The 15,567-nt window shown below is 40.4% G+C and overlaps 1 protein-coding gene across 3 annotated transcripts in view; it reads left to right on the forward strand.

Annotated features, from left to right (window-relative positions):
• Positions 1 to 4,400: 4,400 nt before the first annotated feature.
• Positions 4,401 to 15,567, forward strand: part of LOC115224367 (lactosylceramide 1,3-N-acetyl-beta-D-glucosaminyltransferase-like) — a 51,615-nt gene continuing 40,448 nt past the window's right edge. Inside the window, exons 1-2 of one of the 3 annotated variants that reach the window (XM_036513329.1) lie at positions 4,401 to 5,348; positions 10,470 to 10,559. In XM_036513329.1, the coding sequence (XP_036369222.1) occupies positions 10,487 to 10,559 (73 nt within the window). In that variant the 5' untranslated portion in view covers positions 4,401 to 5,348; positions 10,470 to 10,486. The remainder of the gene's footprint in view (positions 5,349 to 10,469; positions 10,560 to 15,567) is intronic. The other 2 variants (XM_036513331.1, XM_036513332.1) reach the window with 2 other exon arrangements.

The following is a 15,567-nucleotide window of genomic DNA, read 5'->3' on the forward strand; positions in this document are numbered from 1 at the left end:
GTTTCTGGTGCCACTTAAAAAGCTCTCATTCCACTCTTCAGGGCGGTCGGTGTTAGGAAGGGCATCCAGCCATAAAAACCATGCCAAAACCAACCCTGAAGCCTGGTGCAGTCTTGTACCCTGGCAGTTCCTGTCAAACTGTCCAACCCATGCCAGCATGGAACCTGGACATTAAATGATGGTGATGATGTTGATGAAAGCTTAATTGGTGAATTTGTAAATGTTATTCTGTGTCTGTTGGACTGTCTGAGAAAAAAAAATGAATGCTTGTTGGAGCGTCAGTGAAATGAAAGAGCTCGTGATGTGGCTTTGAAAATAAGTCAGCCTGTGTTTGTGAAATAACCTTATCTGGATTACCTGCTTGTGGAGTTGAATGTGTACTGGAATGATTGTGAAGCTGGATGCTGTTAAACTGTACCCAATAATCAATATTAATTCATTGGACTGCTCTCAAAAAGTCAAGTGGTTGCTACTCTTTGAAAACCTGTTGAATACAGCAATGTTTGTTTTGTTATTAAGCTTAATGTCAAACAGTTTATAGTTGCACACAATTATATATGTGTGTATTTATGTATATACATGTATAAACTTTATATATATATTTATATGTAGATATAGTTATAAATATGAATATATTAATAAAGTGTATGTAAATATTTTACTCAAGGTCTTTTTTATTTTTTCAATAAAATGAACATTCTAATTGTTATATTGGGTTGTCTGGAAAGTTCGTACCGATTTATACTAGCTTACCTTTTGACTTATTTTAGAACATGGTTGAGTCCATAAAATAGGATTTGACTACACCTCCATTTAGTGCACAGTTTAAGCTATCTTTTCATGGAAGAAGGTTTATGTTCCTATAACCTGTGTTAATTCTGTAACCCTTTAAAATGGAAGATAAGAAAGTTCATTTTTGGCAATTGATGCTTTGGGAACCAGACAAAAATTGCTGCAACTCGGCTGGGATGTGTTAGCCACCCTCCAAATATTCACCAGATATTGCTCCTTTGGATTTCCACTTATTCAGTTCTCTGCAGAATAGTCTTAATGGTAAAAATTTCAATTCCTTGGATGACGTAAAAAGATACCTTGATGAATTCTTTGCCATGAAACCACCTCAATTCTGGGAAGAGGGTATTTTCAAGTTAAAGGAAAGATTGAGATGCATTGTGCAACAAAATGGTTCATATTTGTTTGATTAAAAATGTAATGGCAAGTATTTATTGACCTTTTTCTTTCCTTTAAAAATCGGCACGAACTTTCCGGACAACCCAATATTTTGGGATGGTATTTGTTTCTTTTTTTTTTTTTGCCAAATAAACACATACACTATATATTCGTTTTTCACTTCAGATCTATTATTGTTCTTATATTTGTCGTTTGTTTGGACAGGGTGCCAAAGTGATTCTCATTGAATTGTGAGGTACTGAATGACCAGTTCAAAAGTGTCTTTACCAGCCTGTTGGAACACAGACAAGTGAATGAACCAGTGGCCTTCTTTGCCACCTCGCCTATAACCAGCGAGGCAGTTACGATGGAATACATCGACATTAGCGAAGAAGATGTACTACTAGCGATAGATGAGGTGGATGCAAACTCAACTGCTGGTCCTGATGGTTTCCCAGCAATCATCTTCAAATCATGTACGCATGCCCTGGCAAAACTCCTCCATATTCTCTTCCAGAGCTTTGTTGCAAATGGCAGACCGCCAAGCAAGCTGAAGGAGGGAATAATATGCCCAATACATAAAGGGGGAAGTAGAGCAGATGCCAAAAACTATAGGCCTATCTCTGACTTCACACATCAGCAAAGTCATGGAACGGATAGTCAGAGGGAAACTAATCACATTCCTTGAAGAAAATAATTTGCTGAGTTATACCCAGCATGGCTTTCAACCAAGTAGGAGCTGCCTGACCCAGCTCTTACAACATTATGACTGGGTGTTGAGGCAGTTACTCAACAACTCAAATGTGGATGTAATATACCTTGATTTTGCAAAAGCTTTCGATAAAGTGGATCATGATATGATATGCCACAAACTGTGTGATCTCGGCATAGCTGGAAAACTTGGAGAGTGGTTACATAACTTTCTGAAAAGTCAGGCAGTGGTGGCCAATGGAGCCACCTCAATGAAAACACAAATAGCGGTGTTCCACAGGGCACTGTCTTGGGACCACTGCTTTTTATAGTGACCACTAGGCCACACACAGTAATTATATCCATCTATCTCTTGATCTGTCTATCTAGCAATCTATCTATCTATCTCTATATATATATATATATATATATACATTATTATATGTAGAAAAATACAAACTGGGACAAGAACGTAAAACATTTAGAAGACGATACAAAAAACACGGATGGGACATTCGAAGCCTTCAATCTTCAGTCAAAAACCGGATCATCATAGCAATTTCGGCTGATTTTTCAGAATGAGATAAAAAACCAAGGCTGTGAAGATTTTAGAACATTTATAAATAGGTCTTACAGCTGTTTCCAGGATATTTATTATATCCCTTTATCGGAGACGGTATGAGAAAATTGTTAAGATATGGAATAGAGAGTGAAGTGAAGGAATGAAAATAGATGTGAGGTATACAGGGATACTCTTTTACTTGTTTCAGTCATTTGACTGCGGCCATGCTGGAGCACCGCCTTTAATCAAGCAAATCGACCCCGGGACTTATGCTTTTGTAAGCCCAGTACTTATTCTATCGGTCTCTTTTGCCGAACCGCTAAGTAACGGGGATATTTGATTTGTAGATCCATTATTTAGGCAGAATGGTATACATATAAGATTCCATTACCTTGTGAGTAAATTCCAATAGTACTTAAAATTGGTCATTCCAAAGCAATAGTTAATTTAGATAAGATATGGAATACACACACACAAAGATATATGAGAGGGTACTGAAAAATTACTGGTTTTAAAGGTGTTGCAAAAAGCTTGATTAGAAGTCCAACCTTCCCAGTTCGTTTTACAGGACTTAGAAAAACTGAAGGACTGCTGCAGTAAGTATGTGAATCCGAGAGGGGAATATACTCTTTACTCTTTTACTTGTTTCGGCCATGCTGGAGCACCGCCTTTAATCGAGCAACTCGACCCCGGGACTTATTCTTTGTAAGCCTAGTACTTATTCTATCGGTCTGCATATATATATATATATATATATATACGACGGGCTTCTTTCAGTTTCTGTCTACCAAATCCACTCACAAGGCTTTGGTCGGCCCGAGGCTATAGTAGAAGACACTTGCCCAAGGTGCCACGCAGTGGGACTGAACCCGGAACCATGTGGTTGGTAAACAAGCTACTTACCACACAGCCACTCCTACGCCTATGTTGAAAAGATCATAATTAACTGATCCTCCCCTATTTTAGTTTACCCAAAGCCAAGAACTTTTCAGCACCCTCTTATAAGATGGGCTTTTATCTTCTGTCAACTAAATCCACTCACATGGCTTTGGTTGGCCCAGGGCTATAGTAAAAGATACTTGTACTTGCCCAAGGTGTCATGCAGTGGAGCCTAACCCAAAACCATGTTATTTTGAAGCAAGCTTCTCTTTTCTTAAAGGTTGGAGTTCAATTATATCGAACAGGTTGCCAGCCGACGACTATTCACAGGCGCGATCCCACTACTGCTCGACACGGGGCCTTTTGCCTGCTGCGTTTCCGCTCTGGGCCGAAGCGACCCGCCTTAGACAACCTGGTCCTGATGAGCTCCCTCTCCAGCACCATATTGATGCCGAGCTTAGCGCAGACACCCGATCACCATAGAAGACCAACTGCCAGGACTCCCATCCTCAAACCGGTCAACCAACCAAGCCTCCGAGTAGCTGGATTACAGGAGCACGCCACACCACATTACCATGTCTGCATTCCACAAATTCTTCCTCAACGGCAAAGTGGCAGAGTCATTAGAGCACCATTAGAGCAGAATGCTTTGAGGTATTCGTTTCAACTCTCTGTAGTGACAGTTCAAATCCAGCCTTTCATCCTTTCTGGGATCAGTGGTAAAGTGGAAGCACTCCGTCGGTTGCGACGACGAGGGTTCTGGTTGATCCGATCAACGGGACAGCCTGCTCGTGAAATTAACGTGTAAGTGGCTGAGCACTCCACAGACACGTGTACCCTTAACGTAGTTCTCGGGGATATTCAGCGTGACACAGAGAGTGACAAGGCCGGCCCTTTGAAATACAGTTACAACAGAAACAGGAAGTAAGAGTGAGAGAAAGTTGTGGTGAAAGAGTACAGCAGGGATCACCACCATCCCTGCCGGAGCCTCGTGGAGCTTTAGGTGTTTTCGCTCAATAAACACTCATAACGCCCGGTCTGGGAATCGAAACCGCGATCCTACGACCGCGAGTCCGCTGCCCTAACCACTGGGCCATTGCGCCTCCAGTGGTAAAGTAACCAGTCCAAGGTAGTGGATTGGTAGAAAGAAGTGTGAAAACGTTGGAGCAAATGTCTTTTGGAAGTCGTCCTGTTTCTTTGCATTCTGAGTCAAAATACCACCTTGGGCCTAGTTGGGTGGTAGACTTAACCAATCGTCGAGTTTAACACCACTGCCTGGCTCTTTGGGGGCTTTTGACTCTGTCACAAGCACACTAAGGCTGGGTTTCTCGTTTGCAGACACCGGCCCTGAGAGGGCCTGTGTATGGGCATTGCCTTGCTTTCTGAATAAAAGATTAAAAGGAAAAAAAAAAAAAAAAAAAAGAAGCGAAACATTGAAATACACAAGAACAAAAACAAAAACAAACAAAAAAAGTAGGGAGGAAACTCAACTTGAACTCACTATCATTACCCTCGGGATTTAACCAATGCTTTAGCTGACTGAACTACACTGATAAATCAATTCGTTCGTCTTTCCTTCATTCTATCAGTTATGAGATAAGGAAACCTCCGGTTGAGCAAGCAACTCCCCAGAGTTTACTTAAAGGACAGGAGTCAGCAAAAACGACAACCACCCCCATCGACAATAAGACATTGCTTGCTATCAAGTGTTATTAAATATATAAGAGCCATCTGTTACGTATCGATGCCATTTGAGAAGCAATTAAGGAAAAGATAAATAATAATAATACGAGTGAAGACGACGGCGACGTTGACGACGACGACGACGATGACGACGACGACGATGATAATGTCATCGTTCTTAAATAACTATGCTACAGTTAGGAGCTGAACTAAGTTTCAGCCTGGACGTTTGTTTTAAAACACGTTTGAACGAACTTACATATAACAGTCTCTAGGGAACGGACCTAATGGCAGGTGTAGCAGGAATTTATTCTCCATGAACGAAGAAGCTTTTATTTACCAAAAAGAGAAAATCTCCAGTGATGTAAGCCGCCCGTTTTTCGGGGATTTTTCCTTCGTATTTTATTCCCCCAAACCTCCAATTGGTTTGTTTATTTCGTCTTTGTATCCGCCTTTATTATGAAATGTCACATTTTTATTGCTGCTATTTGTCAAGCTCCAGTTTAAGCTCTATGATGAAAAAAAAAAAAAACGTTCCAGCCATGACCATCAAATGTTTTTATTCCGACACAACAGAGTAATCCAGGACTACATCATCCGATGTGTCCAACACGTTTTGTTTTTTTTGTATTTTGAGGATATTAAGGTATGTGATTTGAGGTAGATTTCGTCACCTTTTCGTTAGTTCATAATTGTTTTGTTTCTATCGAATCATTTCCTTCCCTCCTCTATCTATCTGTCTATCTATCTATCTATCTATCTATCTATCTATCTATCCATCCATCCGCCCACCCGGTTTACGGGCACCCAATTTAGAGGAATCCAAACTATTAGTTCTATCAACATGTTTCTTTATGTTTCCATGTCTGTTTTTCCATAAATCTCTTCCGTGGTAAACCCACCACAACCACAACCATTTGTGTAATTTATCCTTCGATCATCTTTTCCTCCACCCTTCTAGCATATAACAGAAATTATCCTCACTATTAATTTTATTATTATTATTATTATTATTATTATTACTATCATTGCTTATAACAGTTGACAAAAGCGAGTATTGGGGGTAACCAAGACAGTTTTTGTATCCAATTTAAATGCACCACATAGCACCATCGAGATGGAATTTCGGCTCCGCCAGAATTTCTTGTGTTGCTGTTCAACCCTAGGCTGGTTGCTATTGAGCAGAGCTTTGACTAAATTAAAGGCCTTCGAAGCATGACAAACCTGCAGTTTTATATGTTTATTATTATTTCAGGAACGGTCTACCTTGGGTTACATTATCAAATGTATATGTAGTTTAAGGGACAGTTTTTTGTTTGTTATTTGTAGCAGTTCGGAACACCTCAGAGAGGTTTCCTTGTCTGTTCGTCCAACGCAAGGAATGTCACACTTGCGTCGGTTCCTCTTACCATTTCAAAGACAGCAAACACTGCAAAAACTACGATTTCAACTCCCAATTACGGTATGTGTCTCGGTTATGGAGGTGATTATTGTTGTTTAAAATCCGGGTTACAAATGATCCAGCATCCCTATGATTAAAAGGAGTTTTCAGTCATAATGTATCTAGGACTATACCAACCAAAGCAACCTTGCGTTGTTTTATTCATTCATTATTTTTTTTTTTTTGTCTTGATTCCTAAAGACGGTAGGATATGATTCAAAGAAAATTTGGCTGCTATTTCGAGCAGCGCAAGCAACCACAGATGTTTCCACGATGTCTGAAAATGTGTGTGTGTGTGTGTGTGTACGTGCGTTTGTGTGGATGTGGTTGTGTGTCTTTCTGTATGTGCATGCGTGTTAGCCTGTATATATATATATATATATGTATATGTATATGTGTGTGTGTGTGTGTGCATGCTTGTGTGTGTGTGTGTGTGCATGCTTGTATGTGTGTGTGTGCATGCTTGTATGTATGTGTGTGTGTGTGTGTGTGTGCATGCTTGTATGTGTGTGTGTGTGTGCATGCTTGTATGTGTGTGTGTGTGTGCATGCTTGTGTGTGCGTGTATGTATATGTGGGCATGCGTTCGTATTTTTTGTGTATACATGTCTGGGTGCGTGTGCATATATGTATGCATTATGTTTGTGCGTGCGTTTCATCATGTGTGTGTGTGTGTGTGTGTGTGTTCACACGTATGTGTGACTGTGTGTAAGTGTGTTTGTGTGTACGTGTGGGTTTTGTTCATAGCTTTTTCTTCGACTTTAGCGACGTAAACGAAGTAAAAAGTAGGACAAGCTTTCGCCGAAAACTGAATTTCACTTTGGTACCCGGTTGCCCCAATAACTCACCCTGTTGTCGTTGCCTGTTTCACCACATGTCTACAGAATTGTGATCCGAGGAATTTCCGCTGTGACCATTTCGTCCTTCACCTATGCGCAAGGAACCCAAATATGCATTATCCAACTTTTTTTTTAATGTAAATATGTATGTTTGCATGTATGTATGTATATGTATGTATGTATGTATGTATGTATGTATGTATGTATGTATGTATGTATGTATGTATGTGTGTATGTATGTATGTGTGTATATGTGTGTATGTGTATGTATGTGTGTATATGTGTGTATGTGTATGTATGTATGTATGTATGTGTGTGTATGTATGTGTGTGTGTAGATAGGTAGGTATGCATGCATTTATGTATGCACAGATGAATGTAGCTAGGCGTGCATGTATGTGTATGCGATATGTGTATGTATCTATAGGTATTTGTGTGTATGTGTGTATATATACACACACACACACACACACAACATATATATATATATATACACACACATACAGATATATCTATATATGTGTATGTGTGGATATATATATATATATATACACACACATACAGATATATCTATATATGTGTATGTGTGGATATATATATATATATATATATATACACACATACAGATATATCTATGTATGTGTATGTGTGGATATATATATATATATATATAATATATATATATATATATATATATATACTTGATAACTGTAAGCACCTGTATATGCCAGTTAGTGGTGTAGGTGATAGGGTATATTTATCAAAAGAAAAACAGGATGCAAAGGATTTAGCGGTACATATGTTTCTGGCTTTATTGGACAGTTTATATCAATGCATAATTGATGTAACATGTATGTCAATAGCCTTCTTCAGCCGCGCACAATTACCACACCAAAGACATGTATTACATTATAGCAGGTTTGAGAAGTTTGGGAAAAAGACGAGTTTCGTTGGGGTTGCAAATCCTCATAGTCGTATACAGCAGAGCGAGACACCAAAACAAAAACAAAACGTCCATACCGTTTTTCACTCGATATAGAATGAGGAGGTTGGATGTTGAGGGAAGGAGTGGAAGGGGGTGAATCTTTAATGAGTTTGGGATCACAAAGAGGAAAAAAAATAAGTGCAAAATGTAATAAAAGAGTAAAAATGTAAAAAAATAAGTATATAAGTATATAAAGATAAAGAAGCGAAAAAATAAAAGACGAAAGATAAAAGTATAAAGGGATATAAAAGGGATATAAAAATAAAAAGGTGGCCCGTAAAGATAAAGTGATACTCTTTTACTCTTTTACTTATTTCAGTCATTTGACTGCGGCCATGCTGGAGCACCGCCTTTAGTCGAGCAAATCGACCCCGGGACTTATTCTTTGTAAGCCCAGTACTTATTCTATCGGTCTCTTTTTGCCGAACCGCTAAGTGACGGGGACGTAAACCCGCCAGCATCGGTTGTCAAGCAATGCTAGGGGTACAAACACAGACACACAAACATACACACACATACATATATATATACATATATACGACAGGCTTCTTTCAGTTTCCGTCTACCAAATCCACTCACAAGGCATTGGTCGGCCCGGGGCTATAGCAGAAGACACTTGCCCAAGATGCCACGCAGTGGGACTGAACCCAGAACCATGTGGTTGGTAGGCAAGCTACTTACCACACAGCCACTCCTGCGCCTATTATGTTTTTTTTTTTAATCTTTGTACTTCACATACAAGATTAGATAACTCTAAAATCAAACACATTAATCGAACCATTGATATCTCTTTATCAATAAATGGTTTGTCGTGGGGGTAATTGACGAAGTAGAGTAAAAGTACAAAAAAAAAAAAAGACACACACGAACTAACAAATGAGCCTCTACGTGGTACCTCGGCCTGCTAGAAATAGCAGCTAAATCTCTCACGAGCCACACCACCCTCTTCTCTTAAAAAATTAAGACTAAACAGAAAAATAAACAAGCCCCCCTTCCCCCCCAACAACAACAACTGTGGCTCACTCATGATAAAGAACTGATAATTCAGAGACAAGTGTTCAAATCCTATGGTTTGCTACAAAGCTTTTCTTTTATAAGCCCAAGGTTATTCTGGTGATTGAAGACAATAACATACAGATGCAGACGTGGGTGTGTGGTAAGAAGCCTGCTTCCTAACCACATGCTTCTGGGTTCAGTCCCACCGTGTGGCACCTTGCGCAACTTAGCAGTTCGGCAAAAGAGACCGATAGAATAAGTACTAGGCTTACAAAGAATAAGTCCTGGGAGTCGATTTCTTTGACTAAAGGCGGTGCTCCAGCATGGCCGCAGTCAAATGACTGAAACAAGTAAAAGAGTATAGCCTCAACCTGACCAAAGCCTTGAGAGCGGATTTGGTTGATAGAAACTGAAAGAAGCCCTGTCATATGCGTGTGTGTGTGTTTTTTTCATCACCACTTTTCTGTTGGAGTCGGTTTGTTTACATCACAGTAACTTAGTGGTTTGATAAAAAGAAGAAAAAAAGAGATTGCCTTCTAACCACATGGTTCCAGGTTCAGTTCCACCTTTGTGGTTCCTTGGGCAAGTGTCTTCTACTTTAACCTCGGGCTTACCAAAGTCTTGTGAGTGGATTTGGTAGACAAAAACTGAAAAATCTGTTGTGTGTGTGTGTGTGTATATATATATATATATATATGCATGTGTGTGTGTGTTTGTCCCCCCCCCCTTGATAACTGGTGTCAGTTTGTTTTCATCCCTGTAATTTAGCGATTCAGCAAAAGTGACTAATAAAATAAGTACCAAGCTTAAAAAAGAAAAAAAAAATTAGTACTGGAGTTGGCTTATTTGACTAAAAGTTCTTCAAGGCAATGCCCCAGCATGGCCACAGCCTTATGACCAAAACACACAAAAAAGATAAAAGATTAAAAATAAAATTTTATATGATGCATGGACGACAGGGAAAACATGTCCTATGTATCGCACGTCATACGCAGAAAAAGCTAAGTTTGTTAATTATTCTAAGTGTTAATTATTCAGTCAGTTTTATTAGGAAGGTGTAATATGGAATGGATTTCATGTATTCTAAGCAAAATCCAGCTTTGTGTTAGATTTGATGCTGCTGGCCAAACTTTATCAAACTTATGATCAAAACAAATTTATGATCAAACTTATGATCAAAGTCATTTGTCATTCATTACCAATTGTCTTTTTTTTTCTTTTCCCAGACATAACAGATGCAGGTATGGCTGTGTGGTTAAGAAGTTCGCCTAGTAACCATGTGGCATCGGGTTCAGTCTCAGAGTGCTGCACCTTGGGCAAGTGTTTTCTACTATAGCCCCAGGCTGACCGATTCTTTGAGAGTAGATTTGGTTGATGGAAACTGTGTGGAAGCCCATTGTATGTATGCATGTATGTATAATACACATGCACATACACGTGTGTGTATGTGTATTGTGTGTGAATGTGTGTGTTTCTTCCCTCACCACTTTTCTACTGGAGTTGGTTTGTTTACATCCCTGTAACTTAATGGTTTGATAAAAAAAAAAGGACGATAGAATAAGTACCAAATAAGAACAGGGGGCCATTAGTTCAACCAAACCCTTCAAGGTGGTGCCCCAGCATGGCCAGAGTCCTATGCATTGTGCGTTCTTCTTCTTAAGACAGTAAGAATGTGAATCAAGGGAAATCTGGTTGTTATTTCTAGCAGATTGAGTGACCACATAAGAGTTCTTTCATTGGCTGTTTGGGGTTTGTGAACATAGCGGGGTCATCCCTAAAAGATAGTAAGGGGCACAGAGGGGCCCCTTTATAAATAATAAATAACCCCGCTATTCGGGAGCTAGAAGGATTGTTCTGGAATGATGGAGCGAGTTCTGATGGACTGACACACTCTTTGGCCCAGAAGCAGATATTTAATGTGGTCACCACTGTTGGCAACTCATATGCTCCAACTTATGTCTTTGTTGCTAGGGCAGAGGTATTAGTTGTTAGGGTATTTAGCTCATAATTGTAGGGTCATGAGTTCAGTATCCAGTGGCATCTTGTCTCCCTGAGCAGTGCCCCTTATTTCACATTGCTCTAGTCCACTCCGCTGGCAAAAACGAGTAGTGCCTGTAATTCAAAGGGCCAGCCTTTTCATATTCTGTGTCATGCTAAATCTCCTTGAGAACTACATTAAGGGTATGCATGTCTGTGGAGCGCTCAGCCACTTGCACATAAATTTCATAAGCAGGCTGTTCCATTGACCGGATCAACTCGAACAATCATTGTCATAACCAACAGAGTGGCATATATATTATAGACACCAGAACATTAAGAGTATGTATGTCTGTGGAGCACTCAGCCACTTGCACATTAATTTCACAAACAGGCTGTTCCATTAATCGGATCAACTGGAACCCCCATTGTCATAACCGACAGAGTGGCATATATATTATAGACACCAGAACATTAAGAGTATGTATGTCTGTGGAGCACTCAGCCACTTGCACATTAATTTCACAAGCAGGCTGTTCCATTGATCCGATCAACTGGAACAATGATTGTCATAACCGATGGCGTATCAGTATTGCTTCCGTCACCGAACGAAATATGGCAACAATCTACTGGTGAACGACAGTTGTCACCCTGTGGCTTTTGACATATCTGGGGACAAATGACAAAGAAGGTTCTACTTTATTTCTCCTTTTAGCTTCATTAGTCTCCCGCATTAGTCAGGTGATACTTCGGAGAGTACCTGGTCGTTTCCAGCACTTTGGTCTCTCAAAGGACCTTTTTCAAAAAGTTTATGATGGGCAACATCAGTTTCCCTTGACACCATGTATGAATAACGGATAGTGTGCATGCCCCTTTTTTCTTGTCCCTTTATTTATTGGTTTCTTGGATTTTAAAATTTTATTTTATTTTTTTAAATTTTTTTATTTCTTTTTTTATTCATATATTTTATTGGGATGGCCATTTACTTGCTGTTTCTGTTTTTGTAACACATGTACTTTCTCACGGAATTGTAACACTGCATTTACATCTGAACTATTACTTGCTTTTATTCTCAAACTAAAAGTTCATAAAATATGAATCTATGCCTGTTAGCCCTTTAATATCATCTATAAATAGGTGAGCCAGTAGACAGCTGAGGTCGAACAGTGAGAGCGTTAGTCTCATTATTGATCCTGTGTTGGAGTATTGGATTGTTTTTGTATGAACCAATTATAATAAGATAACCAACTCTTGTTACATTGCTTACTTGTTTCTTTATTAGGCACAAAGGCCCGAACATAGTAATAATGAAATTATTGTATACAGTGCTCAGGTGCACCACAACTTGTCAGAGTACATGCAGTAATGTACAAATATCTGGAAAGCGAACAATGCATGAGTCAGATACATGCTTGTGTGTGTATGGAGAAGAGAAAATCAGGTGTAGTGTTGGCGAATCTCAGAAAGCATGGAAGTTATGAAGGATGCAGTGCTCCAACAACTAACAACTGATGCCGGCAGTTTGTTCCATGCTTCAGCAACTCTCAGCGTGAAAAAATGTTTCCTGAAGTCATGGGAGCTGTGCTGTTTTCTGACTTTGTAAATATGTCCACGGGTGTTAGATGGGTGGAGTTTGAAAAGGTGCTCAGAGTTATTGTTTGTAAGATGGTTGATAATTTTATGGGTGTCTGCCAAGTCAGCTGCCAGACGTCAGAGGTGTAGTGTTGGTGAATCTCAGAAAGCATGGAAGTTTTGAAGGATGCAGTGCTCCGACAACTAACAACTGATGCCGGCAGTTTGTTCCATGCTTCAGCAACTCTCAGCGTGAAAAAATGTTTCCTGAAGTCATGGGAGCTGTGCTGTTTTCTGACTTTGTAAATATGTCCACGGGTGTTAGATGGGTGGAGTTTGAAAAGGTGCTCAGAGTTATTGTTTGTACGAGGGTTGATAATTTTATGGGTGTCTGCCAAGTCAGCTGCCAGACGTCAGAGGTGTAGTGTTGTGTTGGTGAATCTCAGAAAGCATGGAAGTTTTGAAGGATGCAGTGCTCCGACAACTAACAACTGATGCCGGCAGTTTGTTCCATGCTTCAGCAACTCTCAGCGTGAAAAAATGTTTCCTGAAGTCATGGGAGCTGTGTGTTTTCTGACTTTGTAAATATGTCCACGGGTGTTAGATGGGTGGAGTTTGAAAAGGTGCTTAGAGTTATTGTTTGTACGAGGGTTGATAATTTTATGGGTGTCTGCCAAGTCAGCTGCCAGACGTCAGAGGTGTAGTGTTGTTGTGAATCTCAGAAAGCATGGAAGTTTTGAAGGATGCAGTGCTCCGACAACTAACAACTGATGCCGGCAGTTTGTTCATGCTTCAGCAACTCTCAGCGTGAAAAAATGTTTCCTGAAGTCATGGGAGCTGTGCTGTTTTTGACTTTGTAAATATGTCACGGGTGTTAGATGGGTGGAGTTTGAAAAGGTGCTCAGAGTTATTGTTTGTACGAGGGTTGATAATTTTATGGGTGTCTGCCAAGTCAGCTGCCAGACGTCAGAGGTGTGTAGTGTTGGTGAATCTCAGAAAGCATGGAAGTTTTGAAGGATGCAGTGCTCCGACAACTAACAACTGATGCCGGCAGTTTGTTCCATGCTTCAGCAACTCTCAGCGTGAAAAAATGTTTCCTGAAGTCATGGGAGCTGTGCTGTTTTCTGACTTTGTAAATATGTCCACGGGTGTTAGATGGGTGGAGTTTGAAAAGGTGCTCAGAGTTATTGTTTGTACGAGGGTGATAATTTTATGGGTGTCTGCCAAGTCAGCTGCCAGACGTCAGAGGTGTAGTGTTGGTGAATCTCAAAAAGCATGGAAGTTTTGAAGGATGCAGTGCTCCGACAACTAACAACTGATGCCGGCAGTTTGTTCCATGCTTCAGCAACTCTCAGCGTGAAAAAATGTTTCCTGAAGTCATGGGAGCTGTGCTGTTTTCTGACTTTGTAAATATGTGTCACGGGTGTTAGATGGGTGGAGTTTGAAAAGGTGCTTAGAGTTATTGTTTGTACGAGGGTTGATAATTTTATGGGTGTCTGCCAAGTCAGCTGCCAGACGTCAGAGGTGTAGTGTTGGTGAATCTCAGAAAGCATGGAAGTTTTGAAGGATGCAGTGCTCCGACAACTAACAACTGATGCCGGCAGTTTGTTCCATGCTTCAGCAACTCTCAGCGTGAAAAAATGTTTCCTGAAGTCATGGGAGCTGTGCTGTTTTCTGACTTTGTAAATATGTCCACGGGTGTTAGATGGGTGGAGTTTGAAAAGGTGCTCAGAGTTATTGTTTGTACGAGGGTTGATAATTTTATGGGTGTCTGCCAAGTCAGCTGCCAGACGTCAGAGGTGTAGTGTTGGTGAATCTCAGAAAGCATGGAAGTTTTGAAGGATGCAGTGCTCCGACAACTAACAACTGATGCCGGCAGTTTGTTCCATGCTTCAGCAACTCTCAGCGTGAAAAAATGTTTCCTGAAGTCATGGGAGCTGTGCTGTTTTCTGACTTTGTAAATATGTCCACGGGTGTTAGATGGGTGGAGTTTGAAAAGGTGCTCAGAGTTATTGTTTGTAAGATGGTTGATAATTTTATGGGTGTCTGCCAAGTCAGCTGCCAGACGTCAGAGGTGTAGTGTTGGTGAATCTCAGAAAGCATGGAAGTTTTGAAGGATGCAGTGCTCCGACAACTAACAACTGATGCCGGCAGTTTGTTCCATGCTTCAGCAACTCTCAGCGTGAAAAAATGTTCCTGAAGTCATGGGAGCTGTGCTGTTCTGACTTTGTAAATATGTCCACGGGTGTTAGATGGGTGGAGTTTGAAAAGGTGCTCAGAGTTATTGTTTGTACGAGGGTTGATAATTTTATGGGTGTCTGCCAAGTCAGCTGCCAGACGTCAGAGGTGTAGTGTTGGTGAATCTCAGAAAGCATGGAAGTTTTGAAGGATGCAGTGCTCCGACAACTAACAACTGATGCCGGCAGTTTGTTCCATGCTTCAGCAACTCTCAGCGTGAAAAAATGTTTCCTGAAGTCATGGGAGCTGTGCTGTTTTCTGACTTTGTAAATATGTCCAGGTGTTAGATGGGTGGGTGGAGTTTGAAAAGGTGCTTAGAGTTATTGTTTGTACGAGGGTTGATAATTTTATGGGTGTCTGCCAAGTCAGCTGCCAGACGTCAGAGGTGTAGTGTTGGTGAATCTCAGAAAGCATGGAAGTTTTGAAGGATGCAGTGCTCCGAAACTAACAACTGATGCCGGCAGTTTGTTCCATGCTTCAGCAACTCTCAGCGTGAAAAAATGTTTCCTGAAGTCATGGGAGCTGTGCTGTTTTCTG

The sequence above is a fragment of the Octopus sinensis genome, linkage group LG25, assembly GCF_006345805.1.
Source record: "Octopus sinensis linkage group LG25, ASM634580v1, whole genome shotgun sequence".
Taxonomy (NCBI): Eukaryota; Metazoa; Mollusca; class Cephalopoda; order Octopoda; family Octopodidae; genus Octopus; species Octopus sinensis.